Source organism: Penicillium citrinum, assembly GCF_028827155.1.
Source record: "Penicillium citrinum strain IBT 23319 chromosome Unknown utg000004l:1.0-2404223.0:1.0-2405248.0, whole genome shotgun sequence".
NCBI lineage: Eukaryota > Fungi > Ascomycota > Eurotiomycetes > Eurotiales > Aspergillaceae > Penicillium > Penicillium citrinum.
Genome location: NW_026622689.1, coordinates 2,211,927 through 2,227,113, shown reverse-complemented (window position 1 = coordinate 2,227,113; position 15,187 = coordinate 2,211,927). Strand labels below are relative to the sequence as shown.

The window sequence follows — 15,187 nt, the reverse complement described above, 5'->3', positions numbered from 1 at the left end:
CTGTGCTCATTCTATACTTCTCGACCCAAGCCAAGTTTCGAAACTTAGAGAAAAAAGAAGGAAAAATCTCTTGTGAACATTTCATAGGCGTTTCCGCGTGCTAGCGCACAGCTTGTGAGAATTGATGGTTTTGGTATTCCAGCGGCTTTGTTACTCTTGCGGCGTTCGATTTTTTTTTTAACACACATATCTGCATTTGGTCTCCCCTTACCACTGGGAGTCTCTTGGGCGTTCTTTGATATTTTCGATGCGATGATTCTTCATCGTTTGTTTGCCAATTTTCCAACTTCCAGACGCATTTCAACTGGGCTGGGCATACCTAAAGATCATTGTTATGACGCATGCATTTTGGGGGACTGGGGAAATGTACACTAAATTCTCTTACCTATTTTCTAGAATGGAGAATTGGTACTCAATAAAACACACATCTTTACCACAATTCATTTCTTTACAGCCATAGCGCAAGGGTATTATTGTGACAACCGTCATTATATCCATATAATTCCATGACCACTCCTATCATCCGTGGTTTCCACCCACGCTGCTTGCTTCATAAATGCATTATGTATACGCCATACCAGCACCAGTATATTAAATCGATCACATATCCGATCTCACCCCGGCCAACAAACAGGTACCTTGATACATCCTTTCCAACGTAATTCTCATTATATCCAGATCCCCTTGCTCCCCAGACCAAGCCTTCAAAGTGCGAATGGACATCCGTATTAAAGCAGGCCAATTATGTGGAGGAACGAGACACCATCCAGCACCACCATTCTGTAAGCGGCTCAACACAGCAGCGATGATCTGTATGGCAGCACCAAACGTGGACCGCATAATGTTCCAAATCCATTGATGGCGAAAGTGGTGCCAGAGGTTAGGTATGAGAATGGCATAGGTGTCGAGGGCTTTTTGAGCGTGGTCGAAGACTTGCTGAGAGACCGGATGGTTGTTTTGGACATGATATGGAAGGGTGTGGTAATGAACTGCTACATAGATAATAGGACGGTACATCTTTTCAAGACAAACAAGGTGTCGACCATAAACAAGGAATTCTAAGTCTTGATTCTCGGGGGTTGGTGGAGGGAGACTGTCTCGTGATATTTGATACCTAGACTCAATCAGCGAACAGGCCATTGCAAAGTGCTCTTCAATGAAGCACCAATAGAATAAAGTAGGTATGCTATACCATGAATTAGTGACATTGACGGCTTCGGTGGTCTTGTCAACGACATTTTTGACGTTACTGAGCCAGTGTTGCTCGCCACTGCGCCATAAGTCTATAAGCATGTCATTTGAAGTGCGGCGACTGACTATTGTCGATATATAAAATCTCCAGCCCTTTTGTTCTGCTGTACTAGTCGATCCAGACTGGGAGCGTGATCCATTGCTGTTGTCCTCATCCATTATATCCGCTGGAGATGTATCGGTGGACCGTGGAATCAACGGGAGTTGCGTGGTATACCCAAGGTTTTCGAGCCCACTACCCCACAAGGGAAGCTCGCTCTGCGACTCGCTTATTTTCATGAATTAGACCGAGAAAATAATAATGCAAGTGAAAAACATACCGTTCTGCTTGGATACATGACCAGTATAAGCGCGACTCCAAATTGTTATAGTCGACGTCCGCAATCCATTGCTCTCTGCACATAGACCGCAAGCGTACTTCTAACCTGCAGGAAGCTTGCTGGAAACAGAACCAACCCTGCAATGGTCGCATAAGATATCTGTGATAGGACCCCGCGAGAAGAAAGCACTGTATATCAGTTGGTGATGCCTGTAAAGATCCCAGTCTTTGTTTCGCTGCATGGAAATAAGCTTCAGCCAGTTCGATACTGGCATCTGTTGGGGGTGGCCCGGGCATACGATCCAAATCAGCAGGGATTTCACTCAAGGGTATAAAGATCGACGTGCAGCAAGCCAAGGCACAAGCTAGAAGCTGTAAAAATTTAGTCCAAACAAAGGGAACTAATTAGCTCTCGTGGACTGCGTGGCTTAAGGCTCCTCGAAACAACTCACCACTTGGCAAGATGGTGCATCCCAGCCTAAACCTTGAATCGTCACGTCTCGGGCATAGCGTTCAAGCTTGTCTGCATCAAGGATTGGATTTCGAGGGTGCACTAGCTGATTATACTTCCGGCAAAGGAATGGAATGTCATCAAGAGAAGAGCCGATGCCCAATTGTCGGGGTGGTGGAGTAGACTGCGATTGACTGTCTAGCGAATCGAGCAAGAAGGAACGCACATTCTTCTCTGCATCAGTCACAACCTTATTGTAAATTGGCCAGCGAAGCACGTACTCCGCAGAGTTAGCCGCATACAAGGTCAGGGGATCGTGGTCCCCGACTCGATCCTCAATACCGGTAGTGCTTCCCCGGTTATTTTGACTATGACTAGGGGATGGATCTGCTAACGGACTCGAGTTTTGAGTGTTGAATTCAAAAAAGGAGCCCCTTACTGAGCGGTTAGGGGAGGCGTTTGAACTGCCATCTTGTTTGGTATCCTCCAACAACGATGTAATATGGCCCAGTCGCTGAAGGATCTCATGATTAGAAGACTCGAAGCTCGTTCTAGACAAACATGGATATCAAATTAGTAAAAAATGACAAATTAATTAAGCAACACAATCTGAAACCCTAAAATCCAATCCGATCACCGACTTACTGGGTTGGATGTGGTGAAGTCTCAGGATAGATGCACTCGACCGCCTGACTCGCGCAATAACTACAGATGGGCCTGGCATTGTCACACCGAGTCTTCCGCAAACGACATGTCTGGCAGGCTGTCGGGGCACGTGTCCGATTCTCTCTTCTCTTGGATAGCTTCAAATCAAGATCCATGGCTTTGTCACAACGTTATCCCTTTGAGAATACGAGACGACAGATGCAACTCGGGGAGCATCGGGGACAGACCAGAAGAAGAGGACGGACACAAGTGCGGGTCGTGTGGATAGCCAAGGGGGGGGGGTTTAAGGGGAGAGCATCAAGGCTATACGCAGGGGCCGCTAGTGAGTAAGAGATGAGTTGAACAAAGAAAATGTGCTAATAACTTTTAGTCAACCAGTTCGTGGATGGATTGCCGGTTGTGGCGTGGCCAGGACAGGGTGGACTATTTCTAGACAAAGAAAAGATAGAGACGAGAAAGGAAAAAAAGGAGATGTGTAGGGCAGAGACTACTCCTCTCTTGCAAATCTATTTCTTGAGGAAGACCTCTCGAATCCTCTGATTGGGGAGGAATTCGCCGCTTGAGTTGGTCTCTTGATGATGATGATGATGATGATGATGATGATGATGCTTATGGTGCTCTTCCTCCTCCCCTCTCTCCCCACCAACAGTTTGCGGGGAGGTTCAAGCTGCATGGCTGCGCCTTGTCGTCCAGGGCCGACATTACTGGAGCCAATTGAGGCGCGAGGGTTATCTTTGCGTCACCTACACCACGCATTTGGCATCCTTGGACGAATGGGGATGAGTAGGTTTACTAGAGTAGGTACTCTAGCTGTAATACCTACTACACTGGAAAAAAAATCGACTCGGATGACAGCTTGAAGCTTCAAGAAAATGGTCTTAATATCGAGAATTGGGTCATATCAGCTATGGAAATCGAGTGTCACCTTGACAGATTCGTCCATTCAGATCGTAACTATCGCTAACGTTCGTTCAACGAAGAGCACCAAAAGGTGTCCTTGAAAAAGTACATATACAAAATTGGGTGCTTGACCTCTTGCACGCCCAGAAAAGAACTCATAATACCAACGCCAAGGGAAATGCTGAAGAAGCGAGCCGAAGCGTAGGGCACTTTTTATTGCCACTAGCGGACTCTCCTGAGGGGTTTCTTCGGGGCCATTTCGCCCAGTTCAGCCCAGGCATCTTCGAAAACTGTCTTCCTTGGGCCAATTTGTCCTTCATAGAAATTGAGCTTCCGCACGACTTCCATTGCACCTGTACCCAGTCCCATAGTCTTGCCCATAATGATACACTCGGAAACACCCTCGATAAGATCGGTACGACCGGCACCACCTGCATCGAACAGATGATCTGCGGTCTTCTCGAAAGAGGCCAGTTGAAGCACAGAGTCACGCATCTTGGCCAGACCGAAACGAGTGATACCCAGAACCTCGCCCTTATAAGTCATCACGTCAGCCAGAAGTTGCATATGACGAGGATCAATGTCCATGTCCTTCATGACCTCACTGATCTCAGTGATGATTGTACTTCTGGCAGCCTCAATACCGAGTACTTCACGTGCCTCCATGACGTTGTTGGTTGTGGTCCGAAGACCATCAACACCGACTGTTGTCATACACTCTCGTAGACCGTAGCCTTCAACCAACAAAGTATTGGTAGTAGATGTCTCATCCGTTCGGATAATGGCACGGTACGCACGTGGGTGGCCAAGAATTTGGATAGTGGGCAGGAGGCGCTTGAGATGCTTCAAGCGCAAGAAGGGATCGGCACTGGTAGCTGCAATCTCGGTCTTCGACAAGTTTGCCTTGCTTGCCGGATCCAAGTCAATGGTGACCTTGATAGAACGTCCAGTGTGGCTAAACTTGAGATCGTCGCCCTTGAATCGTTTGTGATTTTTGATCGCAGCAAGAATCTGCGGCATGCGAAGCTCAAGTTGCAGGTCATCAATTGTTTTGAAGTTGATCTTGGCCTTGATATAGGCCTCATTGCCATTCCAATTTTCGGTGATGGAATGGATGATATCACGGAGGTACGTCTTCTCAATTCGGCCCTTAACAATGCGGGCTGCCGCAATGCTGTCCTTAGTGACTAGCTCGCAAGCCACAACTGGAGTACTGATCTCCTTGGAAGCGTTGATAATTTCCTTAATACGCGGTACACCTTGTGTGATACTCATACCAGCGACACCAGCGAAATGGAAAGTCTTCAGAGTCATCTGCGTACCAGGTTCACCAATAGATTGGGCACCCACAGCACCAACGGCATGACCAGGCTCGACTTGCGCCTTCTTGTATTTAAGCAAGCAGGAAGTGATGAAAGCCCTGAGAGTGGTTTCCGTCAGCTTGCCAGTGTGATCTAAGCCCTTCCGACTTCTCGCATCTGATGGGTCAAAGTCACCACCACGGGAGATGAGCTTGTCAGCCTTGGTCTGGACATATTGTTCAATAGAATCAAGGAAGTCACGAGCACTCTCGAATTGATCGATTCCATTATCGCTGCGATCCATGTAACCCAATTGGTTGCCCATCAAATCCTTGCGAATGAGCTTAGCGCGTTCCTTTTCGAGCATCTCTGAGCAAACTTCCATGATTTCACGCGGCAGCAGACTTCGCTCGTCGTTATTATACGTAGTTGTCTCGGAGTGAATGAAAGTGCGGTCAAAGTGGACAGGCTTAGCTTTACCCTCCATATCCACAGGGTCCAGCTTATCATCACCATACTGGAATTGTACAATGGCGGAGGATGAGTTTCGAACTGTGTCATCGTACTGTGAAGAAAGATCTTCGAGAGACTTCATCAAACGACGAGACATGTAACCAGTCTCAGCAGTCTTGACAGCGGTATCGACCAGACCTTCACGGCCAGACATAGCGTGGAAAATGAACTCAGTGGGCTCAAGGCCAGAGAAGAAACTGTTGCGAACGAAACCCTTAGAGGGGGGGCTGACGAGCATTCTTTGGGAAGTGAGGCAGTGTTCGATCCTGAAAGCCATCAAGTACACGTTGTCCACCAATAATTTGTTGCCCAACAAGTGCAACCATTTGCGAGACGTTGATACTAGAACCTTTCGATCCAGAAGTGGCCATGATCAGGGGAGAATTGTATTTGCTGAGCTGCGCAATACACTCGTCACCGGCTTGCTGACGGACCTTACTCAGAATACCCGACAGTTGGTTTTCCATAGTCTGCAATTCGTCACAACCGGGGTACTTCTCCAAAGTGCCGGCCTTGTATTTGGCGATGACCTCGTCACAAGCAGCGTACGCAGTCTCAACTAGGTCATTCTTCGACTGCACCAGTCTCTCGCTGGGGTATACATCAGTGATGCCAATGGAGAACCCCATGTTGGTGAACCACCGAGCGGACAGTTTGGACAAGCGATTCATGCCTTCGGCAGCTGCAGGTGGACCATAATCACGAAGCATAATATAGAAGACGTTATCCTTCTTTCCTTCACCAATGGTGGACTTATCCATAACACCGCACATAACTTCCGAATTGCGAATCACCAACCACGCATCGTTGGGATCAAGATCCTTTGGTTGACCGTCTTTTGGTTGCTTAAACTGACGGCACGCGGCGTCGAGATTGACGAGCACAGGATCATCCTTGTTGGGACGCATCAAGATATTGAACACCTGCTTACCCGTCCAAAGCATCTGTGGCTTCAAAACTGATGGGGGAGGCAAGTCGAACCGGATTTGTGGGCCCAGCATGTAGAGACAGATTTGCGTAAACGATGCACGGTCAAAGAACCTGTCCTTGCTGCTCATGAGGAAAGCAGCACTGATGAAATCTTGAATGGCAGCAATGATAGGTTCGCCGTTCTTTGGAGTAGCCAAATTGTTTTTCACACCCATTAATTCCATAGCCTCTGCTCTGGCCTCCTCTGTTTGTGGCACATGCAAGTTCATCTCATCACCATCGAAATCGGCATTGTAAGGATTGCAAACACACTCGTTTAGCCGGAAAGTTCGATGCGGTCGAACTCGAGCAAAGTGGGAAAGGATACTCAATTTGTGCAAGGATGGCTGTCGGTTAAAGAGTACGATATCACCGTCCTCAATATGACGCTCGACCTTGTCACCTTCTTGGAGCTCACTGGCCATATGCTTGAGGCTACCGTACTTCAACATAGTTCTGAATGTGGAGCCTTTCTTGTAGAGATAGTTGGCACCGGGCCACTTGGTAGACCCATTACGGACTCTTTCTCGTAGTTTTTCAATATTGTAGCGTGTAACAACCTCAGGATATGTCATGTTCTTCGCGACCAATTCTGGGACGGCGACCTCATCGACTCGAAGATTAGGGTCAGGTGAAATGACCGTTCGACCAGAGAAATCGACACGCTTTCCAGACAGGTTACCACGGAATCGACCTTGCTTACCCTTGAGACGTTGAACGAAACCGCGAATAGGCTTTCCGAGATCAGCCTTGTTCAGACCAGGGACATCACTGTTGATATAGACCGCGATTTGAAGCTGCATATAGTCCCAGCATTCCATAATGGTCTGAACCGGCGCACCCTTGAGAAGAGAGTTTTTGAGGTTAATGTTGCTCTGAACAATGTCGCCAAGCTTGGCAGTCAAGTCATCCTCAGTGGACGCAGCATCTTGACCAACAGACGGTCGAATACAGACAGGGGGAGCAGGAATAAACTGCCAAAGGAACATCTCTGGTCGTGCTTCTTTCGGGTCAAGGCCAATGAGCTCACAGTCACTATCTGAGATCTTCTTGAAGAGCTTGAGCACGCGGAGGGCATTCAAGTCATCTTGCGCCTTCTTGAAGTGCTTCTCCACCTCGGCATTCGAGTGTCGCGCCTCAGAGAAAGAGTCATCAAAAACTTGCTTACTCAGAGGGGGCTGTTTTTTGACGGAAGTCGATGCGTTGAACGCGCGGAACTTATCGTGAGTGATCTTCAACGCACTTGATCCAACCTTCTTGACGACACCGTTGATCGCGCCACAATGTCCACACTCTCGAGTCTTCCTGCATCGTTCATTGATTCGTTTCGCGATCTGTGTTCGTCGCAAGTTGTCCAGCCCAGGTCGGCGCATTTCGCGCAAGAAGGAACGTCTTTCAGCCTCGGGAAGCAGAATGCGAGAGCATTCCTTACAAATTTCCTGAAGCACTCCAATGACACGCTTAAAATAGCCAACGTGAAATGCTGGTAGCACCAGCCTGACATGGCCAAAGTGACCATTACATTCCTTGAGGTGATAACCACATGTCTGGCAAATTGCAGTCTTATTGGAGATACCCATGCGCGCATCGAGAGGGCCATGAGCGACGACTGCACGGTCACGGTCGAGGTCGAAAAATTTTCTGTCGGAGACTTCGACGACAGCTTGTCCAACAATATCATCGTTTGTCCTGCAAAGAAGAGTGACCCTCAGTTAGTGACGGTTTAAGCACAAGCCAAAGCAGTTCAAGCTTGGCTTTCGGTTAGAAATTGGGATCTCCGTACAGTACGCCGAACTTCAACTCCTTGATCACTTTCGGGACACGGTCAATGACCTGGGCCTTGCCCAGGTCGATCTGTGCACCTTCTGAAGGCTGCATCGCGCCGTTGTCAACTGTAGGACATGGCAGGGTGACTCAAAGACAATGCGATCAGCACGCGGCTCTTGGCCACAATCAACAGCTTCGCGTGGCGACGGTTCCTGTAAAGTCTCAGTGTCCGGTCACACCCAAGAATATCATTCCAAAAGGAGCACAATACCCGACTGACGATGAGGAGCGAGGATTGTAACTGAGAGGAGAATTGGAGAGAAAGCAGCGAATGGCGGGGCCGTCCCACGAACTTTTTTTCTGCCGAGTCTGACCGCCCTTCCCATTCAGGAAACTAACTGTTGCTGTGTAACTATACAAAGCCAGACGGCATCATTTCGAGTTTTTGATGGTCTTTTTAAGATGTAATATGCTGAAAATTGGTCCTTATTTCATAATTCTAGCATTTGTTACTAGTTACCTACATAAGGAATAAGGAAAGATGAATGCAATCGCTTGATATAGGTATCCGTATTGTACAGGTGATGTTTTGGTAGTACATAGTCATGTATACAATTATTTTGAAAGGAAAGCTTGGAAGGCCTTGTGCTCAATGACCACATTTCCCACTGCTCGAAGCCTTTTACGGCCCTCTTTCTGCTTTTCTAATAATTTTCGGCGTCGGCTAACATCACTAGCATGAAGTTTGGCCAGAACGTCCTTGCGGTAAGGCTTGATAGTCTCACGCGCAATGATCTTCTTTCCAACGGCTGCCTGAATGACAATTTCGAACAACTGTCGGTCAACATGCTGTTTGAACTTGGTCACCCAGAGCCTGCCTTGCCGTGCGACTTGGCTCATATGCATGAGCCGCGATACGGCATCAACGGGAACCTTGTTGACTAGAAGTTGGAGCTTGACAATGTTGCCGGCTCTCCAAGCAGATTCTTCGTAGTCGAGGCTAGCATACCCTTTGGTAGATCCCTTAAGTTTTCCAAAGAAGTCATCGACTAGGTGCGCCAACGGCAGTTCATATTTGAGAATGACCTGGCTGGCGGTGAAATATTCGATACTCTGTTGCTCGCCACGGTTTGCTTCGCAAAGCTCGATGACCTTGCCCAAATATTCATCGGGGAATGTAATAGTGGCCAGTACATAGGGTTCCTGGACCTCGGCAACCTTCAAACGCACGCTATCATCGTCAGGGAACTTGGCTGGGTTGGTGATGATCTCTTCGGTGCCGTCCTTCCAAACAACCTTGACAGGTACGGATGGAGGTGTGATAATTATGCTTGCACCGTGCTCTTGTCGCAACCGATCTTCAAACACTGAGCAGTGCAGGGTGCCCAGGAATCCCATGCGGAACCCTGCACCCAACGCTTCAGAAGACTCTTTCTGGACCGTGATACTACGGTCGTTCAGGATGAGCTGGTTCACGCTATCTTCAAGGTGCTCGAAGAGATCCGCGTTCATGGGATAGACTGCAACAAATACCATTGACTTCGGCTCCTCAAAGCCGGGTAAAGGCTCGACGGCCTTTTCAGACCCAACTCTCGTGAAGGTGTCACCGATCTTAGCCTCTTGGCTTCGTTTCATGCCAGGATTAAAGTAGATGTATCCGACCTGGCCAGCCCGGAGAACAGTCTGAGCAGTCTCAGTGGGGTACATAATTCCAACCTCGCCGACGTAATACTTGAGACCGGTCACGAAGGAGACGAGCTGCTGACCGGCACGTACCTCTCCATCGAAAACACGGACTAGAAGAATCACGCCTTTGTAAGAATCATACCAGGAGTCAACAAGTAGCATTCGGAGAGGCTTTTTGGAATCGCCAACAGGTCTAACTGGAATGTTAGTAAAGATTAAAGTTAACATATTTCAAAGCGAGCAGACATACGCAGGTATTTTCTCAACGACAGTCGGAAGAATGGCCTCGACATTCAACCCAGTCTTGGCTGATACCATCACTGCATTGTCCGTATCCAACTCAAATGAGCTCTTCATTTGATCCAAAGCCCGCTCCGGATCTGCTGACGGAAGATCGACCTTGTTGATGACAGGTATTAATTCCAGTCCCTGTGCGAATGCCAGGTAAAAGTTGGCGACTGTTTGCGCTTGAACACCTTGACTAGCATCTACAAGAAGCAATGCGCCTCCGCAGCTGGCATAACTGCGCGAGACCTCAGCTCGGAAATCCACATGCCCAGGTGTATCCACCAGATGCAACAGATAGTCTTCACCATTATGATTGTAGATCATCGTACATGTCTGTGCCTTGACAGTGATACCACGCTCTCGTTCAACATCCAATTTATCAAGCACTTGTTTGTTCGTCCCAGGCTGGATCGTTCCCGTAAGTTCGAGCAATCGATCGGAAAGTGTGCTTTTGCCATGGTCGACGTGTGCAACGATACAAAAGTTGCGGTATCTATCAATGGGGATCTCGGCGATACGACGTTCGAGGTCGGTGTCTGGGGCGCTCGGAGCTGCCTTAGATCTCGCGTACCACGCCGCAGACGTTGCGAAGGACCGTAAGGGATTAGACCGGAGTGGAAAGCAAGCCGACGACCTGAGGCTCGCCGCTGGACATCTCGGCGCTGCGCTCAGCCATCGGGCTAACTGCAGACATCCTCGCATCTGGATTTTTGCAGTGGCATGGAAAGCGAAAGTTCGTCTTGGTTGAATTGACAAGGAGCGAACTTTCACGAGAGCGCGGTGATGTTCGTTCACCGATTATCAGTTCCAATCGGTTGCGGAGCGAAAAAAAGAGTCCCGCGGGCGGTCTGCAAGTCGGGATCGATCGCTGCGGCGACAATCGGACATAAACAAACCACCTCCAATATCTTTCCCTTCTTCATTGCTGCATTGCATAGTTTGCACACTGTCACCATGCCTGAGACAAAGGACAAGTCCAAGGTTCATAAGCTGTCTATCCGAGGTTTGTTCAATGATTTGTCTCTATGGCCCTGGAATCTCTTAAACTCACGAAACCGCAGGATCGGCGAAGCTTGTCTCCGAATTTGTGAGTTGCAGCTCTACCTTTCGATGATAGACGACGAGTACTGATGGGGGTTTAGTTTGAATATTCCATCAACTCCATACTGTGAGTTATATTGAAGTTGTCAGTGAATAAATGGAGCTTACAACCTCGATAGCTTCCAGCGAGGAGTATATCCCCCAGAAGATTTTACGACGTAAGTCGTGCCCCTCCTCTGCGTGGGCAGTCAAACAAAAGCTAAATATGTTATAGCGTCAAGAAATATGGCCTAAATATGCTCGGTTCGTATCTTCAGTGCCCCGTACCTTCGAATATCTTTTCGACTGGCCAAGGCTGATATGTAGCTTGCCAGTGTCCGCCGATGATCAGGTGAAGGCCTATATCAAGAAGATCATGTCGCAATTGAATAAGTGGATGTCGGGTGGAAAGATCTCTAAACTGGTTGTTGTCATCACCGACAAGGAAACCGGCGAACATGTCGAGCGATGGCAGTTTGACGTAGGTCTAAAAGAAGGTTTCATACTGTTGCGGCTTTGGTCTGATCAATTTCTCCACAGGTTGAGATTTTTGGCAGACACTCGAAGAGCTCAAGCTCACGGAAAACGGCCGATAAGGAAAATTCCGCTCCCGGGTAAGACCCTTACTCTCTCAATGTTCGTCTGATAATTGAACTAACACCATTTGCTTCCCAGGGACAAGGAAGCCTCACCCGCCGAGCCCGTTGAGAAGACCGAGAAGGAGATCCAAGAGGAAATTCAAGCTATTTTCCGACAAATTACAGCATCTGTTACATTCCTTCCCGTTTTAGACGGAGACTGCACCTTCAATGTGCTGGTTTACGCTGACGCGGACTCTGAAGTGCCCGTGGAGTGGGGAGATAGTGATGCTAAAGAGATCAAGAATGCCGAAAAGGTGCAACTGCGTAGCTTCAGCACCAACAACCATCGTGTTGGCACTCTCGTTAGCTACCGATTGGCGGATTAAGCCTTGGATGCTATTTTCATGACTCGATATGAGGATACTCTGTATTGGCGTTTGAAGGGGATCGGTCGATTTTGTATGTCTACTCAAGGATGGACGAGTCTTTAATGGATATTTCATTGATATAACATGGATCCCAAATTTTCATTGCTCCTTGTTACCATAAAACCAGGGAAGCTCATGGATGTGTGGGAATGCATACTTGCCTTCTCCGTTCCAACAAACGAGCTGCTCTACGGCATGCTCGAGTCCCTTATTCAGAAAGATATTCTCCTCCATACCCGGAATCCAGCCCCGCTTATTGCGCTTTCCTGCTAGTTCTTCGCCAACGCCGTAGGGGTCTTGTTTCCAAAGTCCAATGCCCATTGACATTTCTCCTTGTATTATGCTTTCGAGAGGGGTAACTTCTTCCGGCGGGTTGATACCAATCAAATTGACATTGGGGGAGCCTGTCTCACTATTGGTCGAAGGAGGAAGCAGGCCCAGTGCTGGAAAGTGATAATTCATAAATCTCCTTCTCTTGAATTCGTGGGTTACAACCGTGATTCGGCGTGGCCAGACGCCCACATGAAGGCGAAACTCGATGAGGGAGAACAGAATATTCTGATAGGAGTCTGTTGCGTGGATTTCTGTAATAACTTTGGACGTATCAATTGGATATCCGAAGAAGTCATTATCCTTGCAGAGATTCTGTGGTGGAGGTCAGCTTTATTTCTCTAGTTGTCTTGCAGCAGGATGAAGCATTAGTTACATGATAGGAACCCCCTTCGCTAACTTTCGTTCTAGGCTTCTTCGTTGGTCCTCTACAATGATTAGTACCTTGCCTATTATACAGATCATGGATGATCTTAGGTCGAAAGTGCACATACCCCGAAAAGATCAGTAAGCCCTTAGGGTCTTTCACCAATGCCTGAATACCCGCCTTTGCATGACTGATGAATGTGGGAGTTTCGCCTTTCTGGAATGGTTCTATGATCCTGTTCACAGATGAATATCAGTGAATAGTCTTTACTCGGGCTAGTAGGCACCAAAGACATCCATGTTCTTACTAGGAGCGATATGGATATCGCTCCTAGAATCCTCATGAACTGACCACTCATTTTCTGAAAACCCAGACTGCGAGCCCCCAGTATATATAGCATGACAGCAAACAACAATTAAGTGATCAGGTTGCATATTTATCCCTTGAGCTTGGCCCAATGTCGAGGAAGAAATATGACTATGTCCCTGGCACTAAGGTTGACGAGGAACGGCCACTGGCAGCTTAAGGTGGGCCGGCGGCACCGCCAAGACACCCTGGAAATGATCCGATGTATAGTTACCTTCATTTCTGTAGAAGCCTTCAAGTTCAGGTTCATTAAATTGCGAATCACATGTTCTGGCAATACATTATAGCATATTATAAATAGAAAACGGCCTCATCCTCATAATAGGCGATGAGAGAAAACAATATATCTAAGGTATAGCAATATGCTATTTACTGGTACTATAAACTAAGCAGCAGAACTTCTAACCATAGACTATATGGCTAGTACCACGTGGAAAATCACCCCATGTAGTATTGATGTGAACTTCGATTATTGAGATAACCTCGAAAATCCCCCCCTCAGACGGCTGGAGCCAATTCCTCTTGTCATATTCCCACCCATCAGCACCCTCAATAACATGAAAAGTATACGCATACCGACTCCGGGGACTCGTATTCTTCTCACTCTTATGCAGAACATTCCCATGAATCAAAACCAAAGATCCAGCCTTGATATCCAAAACCTCCAGCTCATCCTCCCTCGGTTCCTCAACCTTCTCCTCTTCCATACCCCTTGGCAATGAAGGTCCAGTATTCTCCACAAACTCCGTCCCCTTCCCATCAGCCTTTCTCACGAATCGTCGCGTAATATGCCCACCCTTCCTACCCTTATGAGATCCCTTCCACATCCCTAACGTAGCATTACCAGGCCGCGCATCCTGAAGCGCATACCACCACCCCACAGCAGAGGGCGGGTTCGTATACAGAAACTCCGAATCACGATGCGACGGAACCGCACCTCCAATCGAGGGTTGTTTGAGAATGACCATACTCTGCAATACGCGAGGGTCCTTGAAACCGAGAGCCTTGGCAACGGCTGCATTTCGCTCATTCAAAGAGACGGCCTTGAAAGGTGGAGAGAGGGTATGCAGTGAGTGACCGATTTTATTCACGGCGAGGTTCTTTGGTTTGAGGAGGGCGGGCCGACCAGTCAATGGATCCGGCTCGCTGCTAATTGCGTCTGGTTCGAAGAAAAAGCGGATCTTGTCGCCGGAATCGAGGAAATAATCATCGCCTACATGGTCCGACTTATCGTCGTCACCGGTCGTAAACTGCGTGAGTGGGTGGCTTTCTAGCGAGAAGTTGTCGAGTAGAGTATTTGTTTCGGCGAGTAGGGACTCGATCTCCGTAGGCTTGAGATAGTCTGGAATCACGAGGTAGCCGTTATCCTGGAATGAGACGACCTGGTCTGCTGTGAGGCCCGTCATAGTATCGGATTCACTAGCTAGAGTAGCTTGAGAGGTGAGAGTATTTCCTTGAAGGTTCCAGTTCAAGTCGGAGTGGGACAGCTTTTTGAAAGGCGGGGAAGCCGATAAGCGATAGGCCATGCCGTTCATGGACGTTGGATTACTTTGCAATGTTGGGGTTAGATAGTATAGACAGAGCAATGGAATAAGCACTGTTGAATAATATGAATAAATCACGCCTGAGGTAAAGTTATTACTACGGATGAGTCAATTTTTAGAGTTATCATTCATTCGTATTCCACAGAACCTATCAAGGTCATCATTTGAGTGTATACAGTCGAGAGACAAAAATGCAAAGAATTCCCAACGCCGCCAATGCAAGATATCCAAAAAAAAGGTAAAGACAATCGAATACACAATCTGAATCATGGTCACCTAGACCAGGGATATAAAACAGTCAATCGTGAAAAGTGAATAAGAAACGACTCAAAACATAGCAATACATCAGTCATAACATGCAATGAATTGAAGGGATGTAA

At 47.8% G+C, this 15,187-nt stretch overlaps 7 protein-coding genes across 7 annotated transcripts; 1 reads left to right on the top strand and 6 right to left on the bottom strand.

Moving 5' to 3' along the window:
- Window positions 1-600: 600 nt before the first annotated feature.
- N7469_005792 (Zn(II)2Cys6 transcription factor) lies at window positions 601-2,842 on the bottom strand (the record flags this gene model as incomplete). The annotated part of the gene is made up of 4 exons (XM_056644712.1): window positions 601-1,519; window positions 1,572-1,942; window positions 2,023-2,572; window positions 2,667-2,842. The coding sequence occupies 4 exons, from the start codon at window positions 2,840-2,842 to the stop codon at window positions 601-603; spliced, it is 2,016 nt and encodes a 671-aa protein (XP_056501526.1).
- Window positions 2,843-3,809: 967 nt separating this feature from the next.
- N7469_005791 (DNA-directed RNA polymerase III subunit RPC1) lies at window positions 3,810-5,555 on the bottom strand (the record flags this gene model as incomplete). Its single annotated transcript, XM_056644711.1, has 1 exon — window positions 3,810-5,555. The coding sequence occupies one exon, from the start codon at window positions 5,553-5,555 to the stop codon at window positions 3,810-3,812; it is 1,746 nt and encodes a 581-aa protein (XP_056501525.1).
- A 61-nt stretch (window positions 5,556-5,616) lies between these two features.
- On the bottom strand, window positions 5,617-8,248 carry N7469_005790 (DNA-directed RNA polymerase III core subunit RPO31; the record flags this gene model as incomplete). Its single annotated transcript, XM_056644710.1, has 2 exons — window positions 5,617-8,059; window positions 8,154-8,248. 2 exons carry the CDS (start codon window positions 8,246-8,248, stop codon window positions 5,617-5,619), a joined length of 2,538 nt encoding a protein of 845 aa, XP_056501524.1.
- A 504-nt stretch (window positions 8,249-8,752) lies between these two features.
- Window positions 8,753-10,813, bottom strand: N7469_005789 (GTPase GUF1; the record flags this gene model as incomplete). Its single annotated transcript, XM_056644709.1, has 2 exons — window positions 8,753-10,016; window positions 10,074-10,813. The coding sequence occupies 2 exons, from the start codon at window positions 10,811-10,813 to the stop codon at window positions 8,753-8,755; spliced, it is 2,004 nt and encodes a 667-aa protein (XP_056501523.1).
- Window positions 10,814-11,065: 252 nt separating this feature from the next.
- Window positions 11,066-12,158, top strand: N7469_005788 (spindle checkpoint protein MAD2; the record flags this gene model as incomplete). The annotated part of the gene is made up of 8 exons (XM_056644708.1): window positions 11,066-11,114; window positions 11,173-11,198; window positions 11,254-11,279; window positions 11,332-11,370; window positions 11,427-11,455; window positions 11,527-11,672; window positions 11,732-11,805; window positions 11,867-12,158. 8 exons carry the CDS (start codon window positions 11,066-11,068, stop codon window positions 12,156-12,158), a joined length of 681 nt encoding a protein of 226 aa, XP_056501522.1.
- Window positions 12,159-12,299: 141 nt separating this feature from the next.
- N7469_005787 (DUF218 domain protein) lies at window positions 12,300-13,331 on the bottom strand (the record flags this gene model as incomplete). Its single annotated transcript, XM_056644707.1, has 4 exons — window positions 12,300-12,845; window positions 12,907-12,958; window positions 13,025-13,132; window positions 13,249-13,331. The coding sequence occupies 4 exons, from the start codon at window positions 13,329-13,331 to the stop codon at window positions 12,300-12,302; spliced, it is 789 nt and encodes a 262-aa protein (XP_056501521.1).
- Window positions 13,332-13,664: 333 nt separating this feature from the next.
- On the bottom strand, window positions 13,665-14,789 carry N7469_005786 (phytanoyl-CoA dioxygenase family protein; the record flags this gene model as incomplete). Its single annotated transcript, XM_056644706.1, has 1 exon — window positions 13,665-14,789. One exon carries the CDS (start codon window positions 14,787-14,789, stop codon window positions 13,665-13,667), a length of 1,125 nt encoding a protein of 374 aa, XP_056501520.1.
- Between the last annotated feature and the right edge of the window lie 398 nt (window positions 14,790-15,187).